The sequence below is a fragment of the Octodon degus genome, unplaced genomic scaffold (genome assembly GCF_000260255.1).
Source record: "Octodon degus isolate 3935 unplaced genomic scaffold, OctDeg1.0 scaffold00305, whole genome shotgun sequence".
Taxonomy (NCBI): domain Eukaryota; kingdom Metazoa; phylum Chordata; class Mammalia; order Rodentia; family Octodontidae; genus Octodon; species Octodon degus.
Window position 1 is genome coordinate 699,860 of NW_004524881.1, and position 24,906 is coordinate 724,765.

At 45.2% G+C, this 24,906-nt stretch overlaps 1 protein-coding gene across 4 annotated transcripts in view; it reads right to left on the reverse strand.

Moving 5' to 3' along the window:
* Shroom3 (shroom family member 3) overlaps positions 1-24,906 on the reverse strand; it is a 336,567-nt gene that overhangs the window by 18,709 nt on the left and 292,952 nt on the right. For 3 of the 4 annotated variants that reach the window (XM_023707672.1, XM_023707674.1, XM_023707673.1), the window contains 5 exons: positions 22,169-22,300; positions 14,946-17,781; positions 8,231-8,304; positions 2,036-2,914; positions 523-1,020 (listed from right to left, as the gene is read on the reverse strand). In XM_023707672.1, the coding sequence (XP_023563440.1) occupies positions 523-1,020; positions 2,036-2,914; positions 8,231-8,304; positions 14,946-17,781; positions 22,169-22,300 (4,419 nt within the window). The remainder of the gene's footprint in view (positions 1-522; positions 1,021-2,035; positions 2,915-8,230; positions 8,305-14,945; positions 17,782-22,168; positions 22,301-24,906) is intronic. The other variant, XM_004647430.2, reaches the window with a different exon arrangement.

Genomic DNA, 24,906 nt, shown 5'->3' on the forward strand with positions numbered 1-24,906 from the left:
CAACTGCACATGCACAGAGTTCCGGGCACGGTGTCACTGCCAGGAAAGCAGGCAGTCATGGGCCAGGATACGCATGTGTTCTAGGGCTTTGGCTAGGCATGGTTTTAATTCTTCTGTACTTCACTTTGCTTTTGTAGAAAGCAAGAACATCCTGGTAGCTGCTTCAAAAGGTTTTTTTTTTTTTTTTTTTTTGGCGGAACCAGGGATTGAACTCAGGCCCTTATGCTTGCCAGGGAAGCACTTATTCCACTGAGCCATCTCTCTGGCCCCCAGAAGGTTTTTGTGATTACTAAATAAGAATGTTTATATAAAAAAATTCACACAATTCATACAACACAGACAAGTACTAATGACCATTATTACTACTGCTATTATTTCTGTTGCCAGGCATCTGTCATCCCCTAACCCTGAAGGGAATGTCACTCTTGGGTCAGAGATCTGTGCAAGTAGGGAACTATCCAACTTCTCACCCACAGAAGGAATTCCATTCTAAGTCCTCTGGGGGCACTACCAGGGCCTTACCACTTGCTGTCACATGCCGAATGGCTGACAGTCTTCTGCGTGGCCTTCCTCTTGGTGCTGTCTTCCTTCTGCAAGTTAGTATCTTGGGGAAACAAACCTTCCATCAGGTCCATAGTTGTCTTCAGTCTGGAGTCTGGATCTAAAATGTCTGCCAGCGACCTGTCTTGGTGCACAATTTCCTTGGCCAGAGCCTCTGTTCTGATATCTTCTGAGGTCTTCTGAGGATCAGAGCCGATTTTCTGAGTTCCCACAGGTGGCTCACGGATGAGGCTGTGGGGCTGACCTGGAGAGGGTTGCCCCAGGCTTGGCTGCTCACCAGAAGACCCTGCCAGTTGGGGTGGAATACTCCTGAAGAAGGGTGAGATAGGCTTATTGACCTCCAGACATCTGACAGAAGTTTGGGGTCTGGGAGGCAGCGGCTGACTGCCTGTCCAATGTGCTGCAGCATGTGCGGGACTTTCCCTCGCAGTGTTCACCCTGGAAAACTGGCCAGAGCTGCTAGGAACACAAAATAAGAGTAAAAGGGAAGCGTCAATAAGAGGGTGAATGGAAGAAGGTGAAAGGCCACAAGGGAGCAGCCAGCATTCCCCATCACTACTGAGGGGACCCTCCTCACATTCTGGGTTCCCAAGCACCTTGTGGGCCTGGGAGCTGCCACCTCCTAAGGTAAAGGCAGGCAGTAGGAATCCCATCCTGATGAACGCTGCTACTAGATTACAGAACATTCTGACAGGTGGAGGTGAAAAGCAGGTGGGACCTGACCCTCTCTTGATGTTCAGAGGACACAGCCAAAGGGCATATACATTCATGTGAGACCTCTGTCCTAGAACCTACACACTGGGAAAAGCTGCTTCTCCATTCTTTTGGCTCCCAAGAGGTTTTCCTAGTCCCTGCTCTTTGCTCCTTCCCATGGACATGGAGTGGCTCTGGGCAGCCCAGCCTTTTCTGAGAGGTAGCCTTGGGCTAGTATATCTGAATGTCTTATATGGCCTACAGCCAAGCAGGCAAACCTGTTAAATTCGATCGCTAACACTTGCCTTACAGGAAGACAGAGTGGATATTAAAAATCATGACCTTCACCAGTAATACAAGTGCTAGTTTTGTCTTTCACACATCTCCTTTTGTCTTATTTAACTGAGTTGGAATTCAGCTGCGGAGGGTCGGGGAGATGGCTCAGTAGAGTAAGCGCTTGCCTGACAAGTGCAAGGGCCTGAGTTCAATCCCCACTAAGAACTCAGCTGAGGAAAAGGAGAATTATTTCTTTGGTTCCCGTGAAATGTACAGCTGGGCTTTGGTTTTCATCCTCGCAGCCTTCCTCCTTGGTTCTTAGTGTACATCAGCATCATTACTGTCTGGGGCAAATGAATAAAACAGATCTGCCTGCTTCAGGGGCTGACTCTGTACTTAAAAAGTCTCCACCCCAGGGCTCTGTGGCCAAAAGGAGGACCAGGGAAGCCAACACATGAGACTCTCCCTTCCGCATCTTCCTGCCCAACCCAAGCCACTTGCTCACCTGTGGCCCGGGCCCTCGGAAGCATCAGTGACCAGCGGCACCTCACATTCAGCTTGGGGAGGAGGTAGAGGAAAATCATCCGGGCTATCTACTGGGACTTCCTGGTTCAGTGGAGGTGGTGGTGGAGGAAGAGCTTCAAATGGGCTGGAAGTGGCCTTGGGGCGCAAGTCCTTCATGAACACTTCATCCTCGTACTCCTGAGGCACAGGGGCACTTGGTAGACCTGACTTGGATATTCGAAGGGAGACCCTCCCCAGAGTGTCAGAGTCTGGAGTGCTACAGGAACTGGGAAGGCTCAGATGCTTGCGACAGTGCTTTGGGTTTGCAAACTCAGGTGATAAGGCTTTCTCAGGAAGGCTGTCCTGCTGTGCCACATGGGCCCCCTTTGCCTGAAGAGGTGGTGGCTTCTGAGCCAGGGAGACCCTCTTCCGCATTCCTACTCCTCCCTCATGCTCTGATTTGTTGAACTCACAGCCGATTGGGCTGGGTAGCTGGACAGGAGGGTGCCCATTGCTTCTCTGGGTCTCAGCATGGGCATAGGGGGGCAGAGGCTGTTGCCCTGCCTGATAGTCCCTTCCAGCTGGCTGATCTGATGTAAGCTGTACACCATAGCTAGAGGGAACAGGCGAAGGCAGAGGGGAGCTAAGCGGGGTCAGCAGTGCAGTCCTGGCCTCTGGGAAGTGCCCTTGCACTCCAGGCAGCGGTGGCCTGGGGCCTGATGCTCTGCTGGGTGGCCTTTGATGGCCCAGGGTCCTCCCACAGTCACTAAGAACAGAAGAACCATAGAGTGCTTTGCAGCCCGAGCTGCGCCAACCAGGGGCCTGATGCTGGAGGAGCGATGGCATTTCTTCTCGGTCTCTTTCTGAACAACTGAGTGACCTAAAACAAGGTATAGATTGTCAGTTACAGCTCTGAACAAAGGGCAAACACTGAGCCTACAATGCATTATATAGATAAGAAAAGCATTTCCTTAGGGAAGAATAATATATGTCCGTGGTGCCCACAGGCAAATCAAAGTACCAGGCAAGCACAGGTCCCAACAGGAAAATGCCACACAGAACCCCCCTTACCACCTCATGAGGTGGTTTTGAAGGCAGGCTTCCAGACACAAGGAGACAAGTGGTCAACTTCTTTGCTCCCGGCTCTGGGGCAAATGATGCCTGCCTGATGATCCCTGCCGCTTCCTCTCCCAGTGTGACCGGTGAGTGAGGTCTGCATGCCAAGAGCTGGCTTGGGCTGCTGAGCCTGCAGGTTTTTACAACTTTGGCTTTCCTAGTGTTTTCTCATCTTAAGATGAAAATTAAAAAGGAGCTAACAGGCAGTTACTTCCGGGGAGACTGACAATAAGAAGCAAACATGATACATGAGAATTTAAACAACTATCCATTAGGCACCAAGGAAAATCCAACAGTTCCCATTACTTTTGTTACTGTGGGGGCGGGGGCGGGCAAGACAAAGAAAAGTGACAGCAGCACTGCCTGCCTGCGATGCAAGAGTTAATGAGGATAAAAATAACCAGCAAAAGCTGTCATTTAACCAGCAATGCTGTAATTTCCGAATCTGTAGTTTCTGACTGGCTTTGCCAAGGAATCTGGAGCGCAGATGGCACTTTTCATCTGACAGATTTGAGTCTCTGGAAGGAGTGGTGGGGGCTCCACATCAGAACAACAGTGCGGGGTCTGCCACAAGCTGTCCGCATGCCAGGAGAGGATAGTGCAGCATACGGAATGGAAAGACTGTGAAGAACCTAATTAGCTCTTCTCTATTTCTTCTTTCTTATAGACACAAATGGCTCAGCAGAAGGTCCATCTCCCTCTTAGATGCGACCCCTCACTTGCCACTGCAGACCCTCCTACCGAGACAGCTTTGTTCACACAACCCCTCCACATCAAAGCCCAGTTGTTCTGCACTTCTTTACGGCTTTCCTAGGGTGGACGCTGGATGCCCAGAGCCAGGCAATCCTGAGAAGCTCTTCATTCCCAGGTCATTCATTCTGGCATCCACAGTACCAGGCCCAAGGTACAATGTCTGACAGTTTGTATCAGGTGGACAAAAGGTGTCTCTTCTGTGTAGCTCAGTGTGGTGAACCTATGGCACGAGTGCTGCAGCTGCCTGTGATCAGTGAAACTTCTAAAGGTTCGCCGTCACTGGTCTAGCTGCCTTCAGACTAAAGGACAGCAACTATTTTAAACTGTGCGTGTTGCAAGATGTGAGTCAACAGGAACCTTTACTGATGATGATTCAGGTGCTATTTCCTGAACTTGTATCCTGAAGTTCTTAGAAAAGGGCAGATATCACTAAAATATATGACATTGCTTATCCTTTAACGATCCAGCCTAACTAACTTTGTTGTTTTAAGTTTATGTTGTGGGGCCTGGGGAGATAGCTCAGTGGTCCAAGCACCTGCCTGGCAAGTGCAAGGACCGGGTTCAATCCCCAGTACTGCATGCTGTGTCAGCACCTGAACTCGAAGTGCAACACGGGCCACCGAAACTGGGCAGGGTGCTGCACACCTATAATCCCAGAGCCTGGGAGGCTGAGACAAGAGGATCACCTATGAGTCTGAGCTGCATAGCGAGATCATGTACCATATAAATAAATAAATAAATAAAACTTTTTTTAAAAAAATATATTTAGTACAGGGTCTACAAGGTCTCACTATGTAGGTCAGACTCGTAGTGATTCTCCTGTTTTCAGCCTCCCAAGCTCTAGGATTACAGGAGTGCGCCACCACACTCAGTCTCAATCGCCATTTCAGTGCACCATGGGGGACAGGGCCAGGGATGTCACGGCTTGGTGGGGATCAAACCCCAGCCACTGTGCTCTACCTAAACAGGTACTTTAGTCCACTGGCCAGCCCATAAAATAATTTAAATTTATGTTTAATTCTAATTTATATGAGCCATACTAAAGTTGCATATTTTTGAGGCCGGGGAGATGGCTCAGTGGAATAAGCACTTCCCTGGTATGTGCAAGGGCCTGAGTTCAATCCCTGGTTCCGAAAAAAAGAAAAGAAAAAAAAAAAAAAAAAAGAAAGAAAGTTGCATATTTTTGAGGGTAAAATTTATGTTTAATGCTTAGATATAGTTGAGAATGGTTTTCATGGTGAATGTATCCCCCCCCCATGGTGAGTGTATTTTTTTAGGAAGATTAGTTTATTTTTTCTGAGACAGTCTTATTATACAGTTAAGCATCAGATTTTAAAGTTAAAAAATATTTTGTTTAACCTCCTTTTACAATAAAAGGCTCAGTCTGTTGATCAAAGCTCCAAGTATACAGAAATCCTAACATTTAAGCATGGATTTTACAACTTTCTTTTTCTTTCCTTTTTTCTTTTTTTGGAGACAGATCTCATTTTGTAGCCCATGCTGTCCTAGAATTTGTAGCAATCCTCTGCCTCAGCCTCCCAAGTGCTGAGATTGTACCATATTGGGTAAGAGCATCTTTCTCATGTATTTAATTTTTATTTATTTATTTGGTACAGGGTCTCGCTACACAGCACAGACTCATAGTGACCCTCCTGTCTCAGCCTCTCCAGTGCTGGGATTACAGGCATGCACCACCATACCCAGCTTCGGTGGCTGGCATGGCGTGCCTGTGGTTCAGAGGCCTGCATGGCATGCAGTACTGGGGATCAAACCTGGGTCCTTGTGCTTGCCAGCCAGGTTCTTAAACCACCAAGCTATCTCCCTAGTCCCTCTCATGTGTTCTTTTAAGACTTTTAAAAAAATTATTATTGTGGTAAAGCTACAACATAAAATTTCACCTTTAGAATTTTTAAGAGTACAGGTCAGCAGTGTTAAATATATCCATGGACTGGGGGGAGTTCAGTGGCAGAGTGTTTCCTCAGCTTGCATAAGGCCTTGGGCTTAATCCCCAGTATTAAAAACAATGTTCAAATGATTGTGAATGACAGCTCCCAAAGTTTTACATCCTATAACTCAGAAGCTGCCCCCACTAAATAACTCCTATTGCTCCTTCCATTTGCTCTTTACTAATCACCATTCTCATATGTTTCTATCAATCTGATTAGGTGAAGTAGCTCATATAAGTGGAAACACACAGAATTTGTCTTTCTGGGACTTGGTTCACTTAGCATAACAACCCCAAGGTTCGTCCATACCGTACTGACACAGGCTGTCCTCCCTTTTTAAGGCTGAAAATAGTCCACTGTCTGCATACATTGTCTTTTACTTGCACAGCTGCCCACGGACAAGCACTGGGTTGCTGCCACTTCCTCACTACTGCAAATACTGCTGCTGTGAGCATGGGTGCACAGAGATCTCTGAGATCCTGCTTTCAACTGCTAGGCTTTTTTTTTTTCTCCCAGCTTTGATATAAAGGCTTGAATCCAGAGCCTTCATACTGAGCTGTATCCCCAACTCTTTTAAAATATTTCAACTTTTATTTTGAGATAGGGAAGGTCTCACTAGGTTACTCAGGTAGAAAACTTGCTATCTTTCTACCTAAGTGTCCCAGAGTGCCAGGATTATAGTTATGCACTATCACACCTAACTGTACTGCTGGTCCTATAGGAAATACACTAAATTTTATTATAGATAAGTGTATTTTCTAACACTTGGAAGAAGCTCCATGTCGTTTCCCATTCCCATGAAGTGTGCAAGAGTTCCAATTTCTCTGTGCTCCAACATTTGCCACCTTCTGTTCTATTGTTAGTAGTCATCCTAAGGGTGTGAGGTGACAACTCATGGCTTCGATTTGCATTCCTATTATGACTAACCATGTCCAGCAACTTTTCAGATGCCTGCTGGCCATATGTTTACCATCTCTGGGGAAAAAAAATTTCTGAAACAAGGTCTTGCTATGTAGTTCAGGCCAGCCTCAAACTCAGCTCAGAGCGATCTTCCTGCCTCAGATTCCTAAGTCCAGGGCTTCAGCTCATTATTAGCTTTCCCTGTTTCTATCTTAACACACTCAACCAAGCATAACCCTCTGCATCCCCCTAGAAGGAGCAAGAGCACATGGTGGAGGGAGGCTGCTCATGGTGGAAGCATTGACTACCCACTTCTTGACCATGTTGGCTGCTTTTGTAACAGTGTTGAGTGATGGAGAGCATAAAAGTAGAAAAGAAAACTGACTGATTAGAAAAAATTAAGAAATTAGCTTTAAAAAACATGGGAAGCAATAGAGAAGGTTTAACAGCACTGTTGTGGCTAGAAATATACTGTGGAAGATAGCTCTATGACGCTGTTCTGAAGGAGCACATAGCACATCCACCTCAGGGAGAATGCTCAGAAAACTTTTCCACATGAAATTTCTCCATGTGAAAAGCTCAAATATTCAAATTCTAAAAATTATTCATTATATTTTTCTACCTAGGAGGTATGATTTTAAAGACCATTTAAGAAAAAGACTTTTTTACTATTGTTTTTGTGCATTAAATAGCTTTTTTAGGGGGGCACTACCATGGATTGAACTCAGGGCCTTCAAACTGAGCTACATCCCCAACCCTTTTTAAAAATTATTCTGAAGGCTGGGGACATAGTTCAGAGGTATAAGAACCTTCTTAGCAAGCGCCAGGTCCCAAGTTTGATCTCTGGTTTTCCCCCACACACACAAAAAAAAATGATTAATAAAAATTACTTTGAGACAAGATCTCAGTAAGTTGCTAAATTGTCTAGGGCAAGGCTTGAACTTAGAAATCTTTCAGCCTCGTAGAGTGCTGAAATTACAAATGTCATCATGCCCAGCAAATCTTTGTGTCTAAAAGTTATGATTTTGAGTTGAGTTTCTGCTTTACATGCTTCCTGTGGGTTTGTCTTGCCCTGTGAAGCTGTTCACAGAATACCCTTTTTCTCTATCACTTCGCCACCAGACTAGATCCTCTGCTTGCAGAACTGGAAGGATCAGCTACACAAGTGAGGATCCATGTGTGACAGCCCTGCACAGAGTTTGACCAGAGAATCTCCATCTGTGACCCTGCGGTCATACTTGTTAAGAGCCAAGCATTTCCTCAGCAGCACACATTCAAAATCTATTTTGAACAAGTGACATTCTTAGTCATTCATAAATAAAAATCAACAAATTGTCCATGGTCTAAACAAATTCAAAAAGCAGCATAAGATGCTATCGAACACCACAACATTGCATTCCAATCTCCCACTGAAAGCAACAGAAGTACTTTGACTCCTTCAGCATTCACAGGCAGGAGACATCTTCACTACACATATATACCTGGGTCCAGGGCCAGCCAAGTAACATGGGTCTCTCACAAAACCAAAGCCACCATCTTCCTCCAAGAATGCACCCTAGAAACACAAGAAAGGCACTGCATTATTACCAACAAACAGGAGTTTAAAATCACCAAAGTAATGGGGACAGAAGGGGAATGAACACTGCAGGGACCACAGCCGCACTCCCTCACACTTCACCACTTAGTCTCCAGGGCTCCGGGAGGGCCCGTGAATCCCACTGCACTGACAAGGAGAGGCGCCCGAGGTCTACAGTGGCAGACAGGGCTTACGCTTCAGTCTATTTCACCAGGCGCCTGCCTTAGCAAGCATATTTCCCAAGTAAGCAGTGTTTGATGATGATTATCTCTAGAGTTAAGACAACAACTGCAATCTGTGACATATAATGACGATAATGAATTCAATGAACCATGCTCCTAAAACTGCAGCAGAGAAATATGGGAGTGACCTGGCAGTACAGAATTCTGCAAAATCTCAAGTGTGCTGAATTGTACTTAGAAAAGACAAGAGTCAGGTTTATAACAAGGTTATAGTAAATTCTCTCTGGGAATAATCTCACCTCCATATGATATGAGAAACTGGGAGCTTTTCAGGAATAGCTTCTGTCTTTAATAAGGGTACATGCTGGTATCCCGAAAGGGTTGCCAGTGTAAACTAATAATATAAAATCCATTCCATCTGCTCTCATTCATGATGAAGATGATTAATGTTGTCATTGATGAGAATATATTCAGCTCTCAATTATGTATAATAGGGCACACAGAAAACAAAATGAATCCCTTTGTGATGTCTAAGCTTTACTATTTTATTTCATCATTTACTCTGTCCATAGGGCTAACTGCTTTTCATCCTGTTGCTCTTTTTTGGCCTGAGTCAGTGGTAGAAGTATTAATAAGCAATGAAAAGAGTGGACAGAGAAGAAACAAACAAAGCAGTTGCCCTTTATTGGGTGTAGCTATGTGCCAGACACTGCTGAGTACACTGCAGTACAAAAAATAAGGGTCTAAAACATTAGACACTTGAAATTTGTTTTATCATTTACTCTTATAACAATGTAATTGCAACCCATAGAAGTATCTAGCCCACAGTTAAAAAAGCTGGGATTCCAGCCAGGATCTCTTCAAAGCCCAACACCTTTCCATGAAATTTCAACAGGTTAAATAGAAACCGAGATGGATGCCATCACACTTGAATACTTAAAAAAAAAAAAAAAAAAAAAAAAAAAAAAAAAACCTCAAAATATTTTGATTTGTTCAAATATCACTCTAAAGAATGGGAATTCCTATGTTTTAGAAACTTTATGTCCTTCCCCTCCACTGCTCTTCTGTGATATGAATGTGCTCCTAATGCAGTTAGGTTTAAATATACTGTCATACTCTACTAAGCCTTTGTATTTCACCATGAGAATGACTCTAACATCTGTGTTCATAAAATCTGACCCCTGGAATATTAAGTATAAACTGATATTTATGAGTATGCATAAAATAAAAGAAGTAAAACATAGTAACAGGCTATTGAGAAAAAAATTTAAATTTCCTGCCAATTAAAATACCATTTGGACATAACAAAAATACCTCTTAAGCCTAGCAAAAGGACAAACAATGTAAATTGCTATTGGTTTTTCTTGCTTTGATTTTTTTTTTTTTTTTTTTTTTTTTTTGCGGAACCGGGAATTGAACTCAGGCCTTTGCGCTCACCAGGGAAGTGCTTATTCCATTGAGCCATCTCTCGGCCCCCCTTGCTTTGATTTAGATACATAACAAACATGCACAGGACTTTAGGGCAATATAAGTAGCGGTAATAGAAGAAATAATTTGTTGGTACAACAAGTTATACCAACTTGTTACTCTCCTACTTTATTTTTGTTAGTTATTTCAAAACTGCCTTAAATATTAAAAGGTTCTTAGTATATTGGATTACAAATCTAAAGTCCCAATCCTTACTATTTTTAGGGGATCTTAGTTGTAATTGATGAAATGTGACAATAACAATATTCATTTGGTTATTGTTACAAAAATAATTAAAAGTCCACATAAAAAATGTTGTCATTTAAACATAAATAGTAGTGATAAGTGTTAGAATGAAATCAATTACTGGCTGATACTGTCAGATATAAGGAGTTTAACTCTTGTTTCTCTCCCCGTATCCCTCTGTTTGGTATAAAGCAGTGAAGACAAACCTTTCAATGATACTAGCAGCCCGCTGCAGCCCGCATGCTGTACATTCACTACTACTGGCAAAGCGGCTTGAAAGGTTCTGGAGTCAGGCCCGGAAGGGGTCAAATCATCATGCCCTAGAGGCCCAGTGAAACACTGTGTCCTCTCTGGGCTTAGCCCCCTTTCTGTAGCATGAAGATAATAATAGTATCTACCTCATTATAGAAGCAAGAGGCTTAATTTTATACTTATAAATGAATACAATGATTGGCACACACAAAAAAAAAACTTTATCACTGTTAGATTGTCCTAACTTCACACTTTGTATAAAGTTGATTGTTAATAATGCCCAAGCTCAAATGGGTACTTGCAGAGAGGTGCCTTTCTAGTGGCTGGATCTACTAAATCAAGCCTGCATTCAGCATTGTGATGCCGTGCTCTAGGCGACTGCCTCCGCAACTGAATAATGCTCATCATGCCACCTCAAACTGAATGTGAAGGTCCCCAAATACAGTGAGAATGGGAGAAGCCTCTAACTCTGCCTGTTCTGCAGCTACACCTTTCAAATGAAGAGAAACAAAAGGACAGAGAACCGACAGCTGCAAGTGTCAGAGATCCCACGCTGGCAGGGAGAAGCCCTGCGCACCAGACATCTGAGTGGGTCTCAGGCATTATTTCAAGCCCAAGAATGGTCATTTGTCATGATTTCCATGATGACCTTACAGTTGGAAGCAGAAGGTGTGCTCACTAGCAGAATTTCAAAAAGGAGATACTTCCATGTCAATAGCTTATGTGGGTAGAGTGCAGGCTTAGATTGCATAAGTCCTTGGGTTCAAGGCCCAGCATCAAACCAAACCAACCCAAACAGAAAAAGAGAAACATCAAAAGCTTATAAATTCCTGTGATAGTAGCAGATGATTGGCAAGGGTAAAAAGCATGCTGGGGGTGTCATGAACTATGGCAGCTTTACAAAACATAACATCCTTTGGTTTTACTCAGGCATGTAGTCTCTTCAAAATCACTCAATCTTTAAGAGTTAGAGTGAAAAAAATTCTTCATTAAGAAACATTCATAAAAGCTTAATAATAATAGTAGTGGGCTGGCAAGATAGCGCAGCAGACCAAGCACCTGCTTTGGCAAGTGCAGGGACCAGGGTTTGATCCCTGGTGTTGCAGGATGAGCCAGCCCTGCCCCTCAGTGCAGGCTGAGCCAGCGAGTCTGGATGGTGGCGCACACCTGTAATCCCAGTGCTGGGGAGGCTGAAAACAGGTGGATCACCAGGAGTCCGACCTATGTAGTGAGACCCTGTACCAAATGCAAATGAAAAAAAAATTACAATTTTTTTTTAAAAAAAGGGCCAACCAGATAGCTCAGGAGACTAAAGCACCTGTTTAGGCAGGGTACAGCAGCTGGGGTTTGATATCTGGCATGCCTTGCTGGCCCCGCCCCCAGACACATACTGAGACAGCGACTGAGAATGGGCGTGGTGGTGCCTGCCTGTAATCTCAGCACTTGGAAGGCTGAAAACAGGAGTTTCTCTAAGAGTCCTATCTACATAATGAGACCATATAGACCCTGTATGGGGGGGGGGGTGAGAATATATATATATATTTTTTTTATTTTTTTTAAATAATAGCAGAGTTCTTGGAATTAAAAAAAAAAATTAAAACCAAAATATAAAGTGAGAGCCCAATTGATTCCTGAAGTTTATTTAGTTTCATCTGAAATTAGCTTTTGCTTTTTAAAATTTTTTACATCACATAGCTCAGTGGACTAAAATGCCTGCTTAGGCAGAGCATAGGGGCCAGGGTTTGATCCCTGGCTCACCCTGCTGGCCCCACCCCTGGGGCACATTGAGAAGGTGATTGAGACTGGGCATGGGGGTATACACCTGTAATCCCAGTGCTTGGGAGGGTGAAAACAGGAGGATCACTACAAGTCTGATCTACATAGTGAGACCCTGTATACTCTGTAGACCCTGTCCTAAATTCATTTTTTTAAAAAATCACAAATATGGTAGATGATGCAGAGAACGCAAAGAACAAACTTGGCCACAGGCCACTGCATTATCAGGCAGGACTGGCTGCTGGCTGGGACCAGGAAGCTCAAGAATTCTTCAGAATGTATTGGCACAAAGCAGCGCAAAAGAAGTTTTTTCACTTTGAAATATCTCCCTCTTGACTTCATTTCCCCTAGAACAAATACTACCTAAATATGGTACTCCCTTTATTAACAGTACCTAAATATTGCTCTATCTTCAATTATCTTCTAAAAAAAAGTTGTTCAAATAATATACTTAATTAGAATTTGTGTGTATCTCTTCACTACAATACCTATGTTTTAACATTACTTTCCAACTGACAAGCCTTGTGAAATACTTAGAGGGAAAGGAAAGACAACATACACAGCCATCCAACCAACTCCTTGACAGAATAATGACATCTAATAGGGTCTGAGTTGGTTTTCCCCTATGTCTTTCTGTAGAAAACCAGGAAAGATGAAAAAGTTTGGATTCCTATGCAGTAAACTACTGAAGTCCATCAAACTAGCTAAAATTTCCTATTAAAAATAATTAATTTTAGGTGAATTTTAATTGTTGGGGAAGGAATGGCACACTTTCTCATTCTGAATAAAGGAAAGTGGATATTAAACTTAAAAGAATTGGCTCTATTAATTTTTGTCGGATGGCTTTATCCCAGGAAGAGTGTTTCTGGATAATTCTGAGCAGAAAATATCCAGGAGGTACAGTACAGTACAGTGCAGTACAGTATTTTCTATGAGAAGGCTGTGTGTGTGTGTGTGTGTGTGTGTGTGTGTCAGAAGTCCTGAAGCAAACCTCTCAGCTACAGAATCTTTCTCTCCAGTGGCTTCTTCCTCTTAAAGCCACAACTCACCTTCCTGCACCCTTTATAGCCTGGTTTTTTTTTATTTTTTTTTATTTATCATTTTAGATTTTTAATTGAATGCTTCTACAATATATAAAAATACCTGTAAAAAGTCATTCACGTTAAATAATTACTATGAAATTGTACTACTATCAAATCATACATTTTCAAGAAATTTTAATGATCAGAACTATTAGCATGAATTTGGATTTTTTGGTGCACTATTTTATATTTTATGAATGGGTTGTTTTCTCTTTATAAAGCCAAGATAGCAAATACTTTTGGCTCTATAGCCTGGTTTAAATCCCATCCCCTCCTACGGAAGTTCTCTTGGGCCTCAGCTGGACTTACTTTTCTTCCAGTAGTATATCATTCACCACCACTTGCACAGCATTTACCATAAATTCATATTCCTTAATCAGTAGTGAACTCTAGGAAAGCCTGGGCCTTTCCTTCTCATTTCCTTCAACCCTGTAATTCAGCATCTTTAGACAACATATGCTCTACAAATGCTTGCAGAATAGTAGATTTCTCTGCACTTGAGGGGCTCTTTCTCCCTGAAGTGACATACACATGAACTAACATCTTAGGTGAGTAGGGGGAGCCATGAGGCAGACCAATGAGCTCCAGTGGAAGTGAATTGTGAAGAGTTACTTACGAAAAATAATAGACTCCTAGGAATCAAAAGCTTAGGTTCTGGTCCTACCTTTCATGTGAGATTTTCAAAATCCCATTTTCACACCTCAGCAAGTGGGAATCAAGTACTCTATCACATAGGACTGCTGTGAGGATGAAGTCAGTGAGATAACAAATACAAAGCATAACTAGCCAATGCCAGCTACATACGTAAGTGAAGGCCAGGAACTCAAGCAAAACAAATGGTGCAAAGTTAAAAATCTTGAAAATACAAAAACATCATCTCTATTCATGGATGGTGGTGTGGATAATCCTTAATTTTTTCCAACAGTACATTCTTGCACCCATGGGGGCCCTTCCTAAAAGAAAGTACATGTGCACATATACACATAAAAAAGCAACATATCTCTATAACAACATACACATACATAGACCACGAAAAAAATCAACTCATGAAAACAAAGGCTAACTTTCTGCATTTAAAGGAAGACTTAACAAAAGTGTGCAAGAGGAGAGAGACAGGTCAGCACTATTAACGCAGCTTAGAGCTACTGCTGCTTGGGGTGGTCCTTCTACTTGCTTCCTTCCAACATATCTGAATATGTAACCTATTTATTTATTTTAGTGTCACAAAATTTATTTTGTTGGTATATGATATGGTGACCTCACCAATAAGCTGAAAAACAAGTATACAGTATGGGGAATAAATACATTTAGCAACAAAAGTATTAACTACAGTGGTATGCTTTTTGATAACTAAACAGTTGACCTGGAACAAAAAGGCCTCAAACATTATAGCATATTGGTATTCTGAGTTTATGCCTATATAATCTCTCTGGCTGTTTGTTAACCTATTTAAATAGAAAACTAAAATGACATGGAGAAAAACATTAGTATTTTAATGTACTCACCATGTTAAAATGGAGTAATTTGTTACAACGTAATTTTACTTTTGGCCAGTAAGGCAACCCAAACAATGCCCTGCCCGCCCCCCAATGCTGCCAGGGCCAAAGGGACCCACCTGGCACCTCTTGTCTGCGGTGGGTGAGGACCTGGACCTTGCATGGACAGGAACCGCCTGGACTTCTGAGCGCTCCAGCAGGTCCTCGGCTGATGCAGACTTTGCAGCTGCAGCTCCACGGGAGGGTGGCCCTCCTAGGGTGTGGTCCCCATTTGGGGTGCTCCTCCGCCTACCACATGCTGCTGCTGCACCAAGCAGCTCACCTGGGGTCCGGAGAACCTGGGGGTGCACTTGCTGGAAGCGCCCGCCCGCGAAGGAGCTGCTTCGATCTCGCGGAGCCCCCACTGAATCCTCTGCAGGGGGCCCCAGGCGTGCTCGGGTCTTGCGCCATACGTAGTCTGCAAGGGCGCTCTGCTGCAGCCGCTTCAGCTCTGGGCCGGATGGGCCACGCACAGGGCGCAACGCCGCCTCACCCACGCCAATGCCCACTTCATGCATGCGCCCCGGCTCTGAGTAGGAACGTGCCTTCTGCTCTGGTGCTAGGCGGCGGCGCGGACCTCGGCGGGCAGCAGGTGTGGGCCTGGCAGGGACGCCCTCCGCGAGGAAGCCCTCAGCAGGATCCCCTTCAGCGGGGCCTGCGCTGCGTCGCTCCCGGGGGTTGTGTGGGGATGCCCAGGCCCCCATGCTCTGAAGACCCTCGTGCGCGGACGCCGGCCTCTTGGGTGCAGGAGCGCTGGGCCCGAGGTCGCGGCGGCGAAAGGAGGTGGCGCCCAACACGCGGGACTGAGCGTCCTTGAGGCTGTCCCTGTAGGCTCGACTGCAGGGCGGCTCAGGTGCGCCCGTGCCGGGCAGCTGCAGAGCACTCTGGCTGGGAGGCAGAAGGGCGTTCCCCTGCGGGGCTGTGGGCTCGGCTGGTCCCTTCTGCCATGGGCCACGAGGCTGCCGCCCCCCTGCCTCCCACTCAGGCTCCCTGTCAGTGTCATCACCATTACCTGGGAGATCTGAGAAATGGTCACCTGGCTTGGCCTCGGTCTCCAGGAAGTCACTCCCAGGTGCACCAGTAGTTGGGGCCATTCCACTGAGCATACAGTGATAGCCGAAAGCAGAGCTTCCTGCGCTTGGGGGTCTGTGAACCCCGTGCTCTCGCTGCTCAATCCTGGAAACCTTCTCCAGCACTGATGTGCGGGACTGCTCACTGGGAAAGGCCTGAAGGCCCGAGGCGCTACCCGAACTGAGTCTCCTTATGCCCAGGCCAGAAGTCGGCTGGTGTTCTGGGCTGGGAGGCTCATCACGCCTATGGTCTGAGCTGCACAGAGAGGTTGCTGCACTGGTTCTCTCACCACGCCGAGTGTGGGAAACAGGCCTGTCCGAGTGGACCCTGTGATTATCTTTCTTCTCAGGGCCTTCTACCTTGGTGTTGACTGCACAGGTGGGCCACCTGGAAGAACCTACCTGGGCTTCCCCTCCTAGCTCCAGACTGCTTTGCCTTCTGAAGCTCTCTGGAATGTTCTGGAGAGATGAGAAAGCTGACTTGGTCCTGCCAAAGTTGCCTTCTCGCTCCAACTTTTGCCAGAGGTTGGCATTGTGGTCTTCCTGGAAATCACGGTCCCAGGGTTCCAAAGACCTGGAAGGTCTTTTGTCTTCACCCACCTGCCAGGCCTGAGCCTGAGAGGATTTGAGGTTGTGTTGATTAGAACACAGTTTGTTGCTAGGAGCATTCTTCCTCTCACTGGGATGTGGGCTGTTGCCTTGGAGAGGTGTGAGACTGTTGTTCTGGGAGAAATCCTCCTCATTTTCAGGCACTGAAGAAAAATGGACTTTGTAGGGGACATACTTGGCCATAGTTTCTGGTTTCCTCTCCACTGGGGACGAGTCATGTCCTAGGGGCTGGTAAAAGGCAAATCCAGGCCTGCTGACTCCATTCTGGTTCCCATTTTCATCGAAGGCAGCTATCCTGCTACAGACTTCCTGTGGGGCTGTGTATCCACTTTCCTTGGCGAGTGCAGGATAAAGTGTTCCATTACTGTTTATAGAAGGCTGGGGCACCTGGGCAAAATGTGGCTCCAGGGAAGGTACAGGGTAGATACCAGTGGGCAGCAGAGGCTGGCCAGGCTGGGCCTTCTGAGTGTAGTTATGCTTGGGCTTCATTGGTGGGCTATTCTCCGGACTCCTCTCCAATACAGTGTGTAGCTGTTCTTCAACAAAGGGTGCCTTCAGGGAGCCTGAAGAGTGTGCTGAAGGCCTGCCGAACCGTTTCTGATCAAGGCTGGACCAGGAGCTGGGCCGCTCCCGGTGCCGAAAGGCTGCATAACTGTCACTCCGTGCTGGCGGTAGGGGCACACCCATTCTATGAGAAAGGTTGTCCGTGGCAGTCTCCAAAGAACTGGGACACTGCTGGCTCCAGGATGAGGACGGTGCATTCTTGCCCTGAGGGTTGTTCTGCCACTTGTCATAGCCCTGGCCATCTGCTGATACTTGGGACTCTCTACCCTGGAGAAGCACAGCTGAAGAATTTACCTCATACTCGGCTGAGACTCCCCTCTGGGGATCATAGACTGTCTTGACATAGCGAATATCTGCTTGCTTCATCCCTTCCAGGAGGCTGCCTCGGGCAATGATAGTGTCCATGGATCCTGAGCGCTCTCGAACAGAGATGCCAGGGGGTGGGTATTCCAAGATGCTAGAACTGGTGGAAAAGGAGCTATATGCTGAGTCCCTCTTGTTATGGAGGTGGCTGAGCTGGTCAATGCTGCTGGTGGACTTGGCAGGGGACAGAAGACGACAAGGTGGGTAGCCCCCACTGGGCTCTAGGCTCTCCATGCTCCCCTGGGAGCTGCACCGGTCCAGACTACTCCTCAGATAAGCATGGTCATAAGTGAAGTCACCTGTCGAGGAGCTGGAAGAAAGCAAGGAGCAGTCAGCATCACTGAGCAGTTATCATTCAGCAGGCCTACAGACACAGAACAGCTTAAAATGTACTCTTATGCAAGATGTTTGGTTTGCATAAAAAGGGCAATATCTGGGCTTTGCTCAGCTCCTCCAAGGGCACTGTAGTCGATGTGCCTCCAATAATCACTCAGCCTTGCTGCAAGAACAGGGCTCACAGAGGAAGTCATGGCCTTGGGCACAGACAGCACGCTAATGTGACTTGCTAGGCTGAACATAACACTATGCATATTTGAAGAAATGAGAGAGGTAGGAGAGAAAAATAGAAGGAAGAAATGAGACAAATGATAAGAAATAAATTTTGTGCCCATTGTTTTGTGTCTGTTTGTGGGGAAAAAAGTTTAGAGAAAGAATAAGCACATGAAGGGACAAAGGAGACTAATAGGAACAAGTGTATGTTTTTAGTAAGGATCTTTGCTTTTTAAGGAATTGAAAGCTTCGCCCTGGCAATCTCCCTACAATCTCAACTGTACTAGACAGTTTGTGGTGAGAAAGCTAAACACAAACCTTGGTGATGGAAATACGGAGAGAAATTAGAGTTAGAAAAATCAGAAGGAAGTAAGGGGGGAAAAAGAAGGAAGTAAGAAATAAGAAGGAAATTTTAAAAGAAATCTTAATCACAGGAAGATCTTGGCTGCTGGGATTCCATTACCTATAAATGACAATGTACATTTAGAAGGATAACACCTTCACACTTACAAGCTGCTCCAGGCAGTTTTCAGACTCTGGCAGTCTCAGAAAGTTGCCTCAAAACAAAATTAATTATGATTAGCTAAAGCAATCCTAAAACTCAAGAAATTCACAATTAAAAAAAAAAATAGGCCAAAGACCTAAATAGACACCTCACCAAAGAAGAGACACAGAGGCAACTAAGCATATAAAAAGATGCTCCCCAATGTATGGCATTAGGGAACAGCAATATAATACTGTGGCATACCACTCCACACCACTTAGAAAGGCCCACATTCTGGGCATGGACATGGATGCTGGTGATAATGCAGAAAAATAGTATCTTTCATTGCTGGTGTAAATGGAAAATGAGAAAGCCACTCTGGAAGACAGTTTGGTTCTAATAAAACCAAACATATTTTTGCTGAGCATGGTGGCACATGTCTGTAATCCCAGCACTTGGGAGGCTGATACAGGGATTATCTCTGTGAGTTTTAGCCAGGTTACAGTGAGTTCAAGGCTGGCCTGAACTACATAGCAAAGCCTTCTCTCAACCCAAACCAAGGCCCAATATGGTGGTACATGCCTGTAAATCCTGCACTTGGGTGGCTAAGGCAGAAGGATTACTGTGAGGCAAGCCTGAACTAGAGAGTGAGATCCTGTCTCAAAAAGACACACACACACACACACACACACACACACACCCCTAAAAGTACTGTTCTATCCAGGAAGCATACTCTGCTATGTTTTGAATGTGGTTTGTTCCCCAACGGTTGACATACTGGAAGTTTGGTCCCCAGGGTGGTGATAATGGGAGATAGTGTGAAATGTTTCAGAGGTGAGGGCCTAAAGTAGGGAGTGGTAGTGTTTGCTTTTAATTGAAGCACTCCAAAGAGGCTGGAACAGGAGAATCATCAAGTTGGAAGCCAGCCTGAAGCATACAGTGAGAAAAGGTGAGGTCTAGCAGGACGTTTCTAGGCCATCAGGAGAGCTGCTCTTAGAAGGGAGTAAAATAACTCTAGTGAGAGATCTAGAAAGATTTGAGTTGTTCTAAGAGCAAGCACAGCCTTTGAACTGCTCCCAGGCTTCCTATTTCAAGATGTGATCTCCTCCTCTGTGTCTTCTTACTGTTGTCAAACTATCCACCCTCAGTCACCAGAAGCTGAACCAATAGGCTGCCCAATCTTGAACTCCTAGCATCCAAAACTATAAGCTGAATAAATCTCTTTTCTTTATAAAGTCTTTGACAAACTCTTGATCATCTGCTAGGGTATTTTTGGTTGTTGTTGTTGTTTGTTTGTTTTGAGACAAAGTCTTGCTTTTCCTGTTCCTTAGTGCAGGCACCAGAGGAGATCAAACTGCCTGCACCCTTCGGAAGCTGGATGGGGATGGAGAGGCCTGGCTCCACCATGCCCCAAGGCCTGCAGTTCACAGTAAGCATTATTCTAAGCACTGATGACAGTGCTTTTATTTCTATGCTAGGGGCCAGCACATTTTTTAGTCCCTAGTACAACTTCAGGTTTCAGGCTTCCAAGGCTAAGAGTTAGAAAGCTCTAAGGATCCCAATGTTGAGAGTACTTTGTTAAGTCACCTGCATTGATAAGCCTGCTGGAGTTCATGCCTTAAACCTGGCAGTTTCTTACCAATTTTCACCTGCCTCTCAGTCTTCTGCATGCCTATTAGCTGTCATTTATTGTTTTCCATGCAATAGGAACTGCATGTTATTTTATTGAATCCTTACAATGATCAAATGACAGTGAGACAAGGTGACTATTTCATTTTACAGAATAAGCAGCCAAGATCAAAGTGATCTTCAGTGGCTGATGCAAAGAGTTAAACACAAAGGCTGGCCAAATAGCTCAGCAGATTAAAACACCTGCAAGCAGGGCCAGGGGCCAGGAGTTCAATCCCCAGGCCTGCCATGCCAACCCCACCCCCACCCCTGCCCCTGGGGCACGCTGAGACAGCAATTGATACTAGACATGGTGGTGCAACCTGTAATCCCAGCTCTTGGGAGGCTGTAAACATGTGGATCACTATGAGTCCGATTTAGTAGTGAGACCCTGATCACCCTGTAGACCCCTCCCTAAGATAGAAAAAAGAAAAAAAAAAAGACTTAAAAGCCTGGTACTTCACACTGCACTATTCTTCAAGCTCCCGCTCCTCATCTTCTAAAGGCTCTCAGCCCCTCTCAGGGCTTCTTGGTAGGGAGGAGTTTAGGAAGTGGACCCACTCTGATAGCAGATGGCTCAGATGGACACAAAAAATTCCCTCAGGGCAATGGGGCCAAGGCAAAGGAAAGGAGGACCTATGGTGGAGTGGGTCACTCTTACCCTAATATACTAGGAGTCCACTCTTACCCTAATATACTAGGAGGTGGCAGTGGTAGTGTCCACCAATGAGAGATCTAGGGTTTTGCATGCCTATTAGCTGTCATTTATTGTTTTCCATGCAATAGGAACTGCATGTTATTTTATTGAATCCTTACAATGATCAAATGACAGTGAGACAAGGTGACTATTTCATTTTACAGAATAAGCAGCCAAGATCAAAGTGATCTTCAGTGGCAGGTGAAAATTGGTAAGGAACTGCCAGGTTAAGGCATGAACTCCAGCTGGCTTATCAATTTTAATCTTATAAAGTAAGACCAACCACACTGTGTTAAGCTTTAAAGAAGTGAATAAAAGATGACATGAGAGCAGTATGTGCTGAGCAGTCCTACTTACCTTGACCAGACATGAGCACAAGGGGCTGTAACTAGGTCCTGCCCTTGCCAAACCCATAGGGCCCATCTGTTAAGTAATCCTTCCAAGAGCTAGGCAGAGCCATTTCTTCTCGCTAAGCTTTTCCCAAAAGTGATACACTATGGAGTCAAGTCAGATAGATGCTAGTTTGTGTCTGTAGTGGGTACAGGGGATCCTGACTTACTTTGTCTTTAACACAGCTGAGTGGCTCCCTTTCCCCAATTCCTCTCAATTATGTAGAGTTTAACTTTCATATGAAATCCCTTCTCCTATAACTCCTTCTTTCCTGATTAAACCCTGCCTGTCGCACCAATGACTGAACAAGCAGAGGATGGAGAATCTGGCAACTTGGCAGCTACAGGCAAAAACTTTCTAGCCTGGCTTGGATTTGTCATGACTCGAGCATTGAGCAGTTGTTCTACCTTAGACAAGTGACTTTTTTTCCCCTAAGCTTCAATTTTAATCTTATAAAGTAAGACCAACCACCCTGTGTTAAGCTTTAAAGAAGTGAATAAAAGATGACATGAGAGCAGTATGTGCTGAGCAGTCCTACTTACCTTAGTTGTTGCTGTTGAGCTAAAATAAATTGCTTTCAGGAGGAAAATGCACACAGTGTTTAAATGCATGAGTAGAATCACTCTCTCAAATGAAAAGCAAACAGTGTTGACTAAAGCCAATATATAAGCATTGAGAAGGAAGTTTGTCAATTTTTCTGTGTAATTGAGAAATATCTGGTAGGCTCTAGAACTATGTCAAGTGACCAGTCAGGGCTCTAAGTCTCTCCATTCCATCTCCACGCTGATCTAGCCCATGCCATAAAGATGACTCAGTCACAAGAGTAGGTGTTTTAGGGGGAGGAGGAGTCCAGGGTGGAGATAAATATTCTTTTTAGGGGCACACTATGTCTGCAAGGTAGCTACTTACCTGGAATGGTAGCTTTGGTGCCAGGGGGGACCCACTGTGCCCTGAGATATCCGCATCATGCTGCCTTCTGATGGATGCTCCTCAAATCTGGCTGTGTGCCATGAATGAGGGCGGCCCACGGGTTCGCTGCGCCTGGGGAGACACGGAGAGGGAACCCCAAACATCAGCAGCCTTCTTGGCTGTTTCCTTGCAGATGGAAAAGTACCCTAGTGAGTACTGCAAAGATTCTTCTCATCACTGCTACCCTCTGCTTTATGGTTTACTTTACTTATGACATTGCCATGATCTCAGATTACATAGAAATCAGCATACAGAGTTCCCACAATAACTTAGACTTCCTATCTGTTAGCATTTTATGCTCTATGAATGTAAAGCACAGGGAACTGTTCCTATTTCCAGGCCTTTTCATATACAAAAAATGGGAGCACTGATTCCTTTCCTCAAGGAACTTTGAAGATATAGAAAGAAACTTTCTAGGGCTTTTGAAATCCTCGGCCACACCCTGATGATTGATGACTGATACCTCTGTTTTATTTCTTGGTAAGAACTGCATGAAGATGAGCACTTACCTCATCACAAAATGACAGTACTCTTAGCTGCACAATTCAGGACAAAGTACTCTATAAAACAGTTTCTCATTTTGCAAATCAATGGCTTCAACTTTTCAACATGCAAGAACTGATGAAGGAACCAGCCAGATAGTTCAGCAGATTAAAGAGCCCACTTAGGCACACACAGAAGCTGGGAGTTTGATCCCTGGCTTGCTGTGCTGGTCCTGCCCAGGGGCGTGCTGAGATGGTGAATGAGACTGGGCACAGTGGCGCACACCTATAATCCCAGATCTTGGGAGGTTGAACACAGGAGGACCACTATGAGTCTGAGCTGTGTAGTGAGACCCTGTAGACCCTGTGCTCAATACATAAAAAGTGAAAAAAGACAACCAGTGAAGAACAGAAGCCATGGCCCTACACTATCCCATGGCTGTGGGCTTCAACAAGGACCACAAGGTGACTAAGAATGTGAGCAAACCAAGGCACAGCCACTGCCACAGATGCCTCACCAAATACACCAAGTTCGTGAGGGACATGATCCAGGAGGTGTGTGGCTTCACTCTCTATAAACGGCGTACCATGGAACTACTCAAGGTCTCCAAGGACAAAAACGCCCTCAAGGTCATCAAGAAAAAGGTGGGGATGCAAATCCAGTCAAGATGAAGCGTGAGGAGCTGAGCAATGTGCTGGCCACCATGAGGAAAACAGCTGCCAGGAAGGACTGAGCCCCTCTGGAATAAGGCTTTGCAGGAGGGAAAAAAAAACAAAACAAAACAGATCCCACTGGCTTTTAGTTTCTGAATTTTAGGTAAAATTCTTCATCATTCTGAATTGCCTCATCTGTAAAAAGTAGATTATTTCAATCTATTCATAGGGTTTTTGAGATTTAAAATGTGCCTAGAACATAGTAAGAGCTCAAGAATGTTAAAAGGATGGACAGAGAGGGGAGAAAAAAGTAGAGGGTGAATGACAGAGGAGATGGGGTGTTGGTAGGGACAAGTCTCCAGTTCTAGCCTCCCAGGAAGGCATGGAGGGCCAATAATCACAGAGGCTGGCCATGCACTTACTGTGGACACAGCCTATAGCACACTGGCCAGAGGCAGGGAGCTGCCAGGACAGTGGCGGTGACCTGCAATTAGCAGGGCACACATAGGCCACAAAGAAATAGACCTTGCTCACTGGGAATCTACAAAAAAAAAACAAACAAAAAAAAAAAAAAACCCCAGAAACAATAGTACAGCTGGGGCCAGAGAGATTAGGGAAAAAGTAAAACCAAGAGATCAACGGGAGCCAGTGCCTCCTCTATTTGGCTCCTTGGCCCCAAGCCTCTCTTGTCCTCATGGCTTACCCCACCTAAGCCCTACCTGTAGCGTTAGCACTGGCAGAGCTGATCAGCCCTTTCTCTGGAGGGTACCACAGGAGCCCTAGCTACAGCTCAGCATTTCAGCAGTCTACATTCCTGCCGCTAGTTCCACTCTGACCGGGAACACGCAGCTTCTGCTCCCAGCAACCAGCTGCTGCCTCTCCTCCAGACCTCTGAAGGTAGCGTAGCTCTCTTCAGCCTGGGCTTCTCACTAACTCATCACTCCTAGTTTGCTGCAATGTTCTATCTAATCATTAGAAATTTCTCTCCCTCATGCCTCCAGCCCTTTGGAGCAGGCCCAAAGCATATGGCCAGGAAATCTGGGAACCAGGGCTAAAAGCCAACATGGTACCACACCCCTGTAATCCCAGCTCTCACAAAGCTGAGACAACAACACTGCTAAGAGTTCAAAGACAGCCCAGGCTACATATTGAGATCTTATCACAAACAAGAATCAAGAGCCTTTTTACCAAGATGGTGCAGAAGGCAAAGAAGGAAGCCCCTGCCCCTCCCAAAGCTGAAGCCAAAGCAAAAGCTTTGAAGGCCAAGAAGGCTGTGCTGAAAGGCATCCAGAGCCACAAAAAGAAGAAGATACGAACGTCACCCACCTTCCACCATCCCAATACACTGCGACTCCAGAGGCAGCCTAAATACTCACAGAAAAGCGCTACCAGGAAAAACAAGCTTGACCACTATGCCATGGTCAAGCTCCCCCTGACCGCAGTCAGCCATGAAAAAGATTGAGAACAACATGCTTGTGTTCATTGTGGGTGTCAAAGTCAGTAAGCCCCAAATCAAACAAGCTGTGAAGAAGCTCTATGACA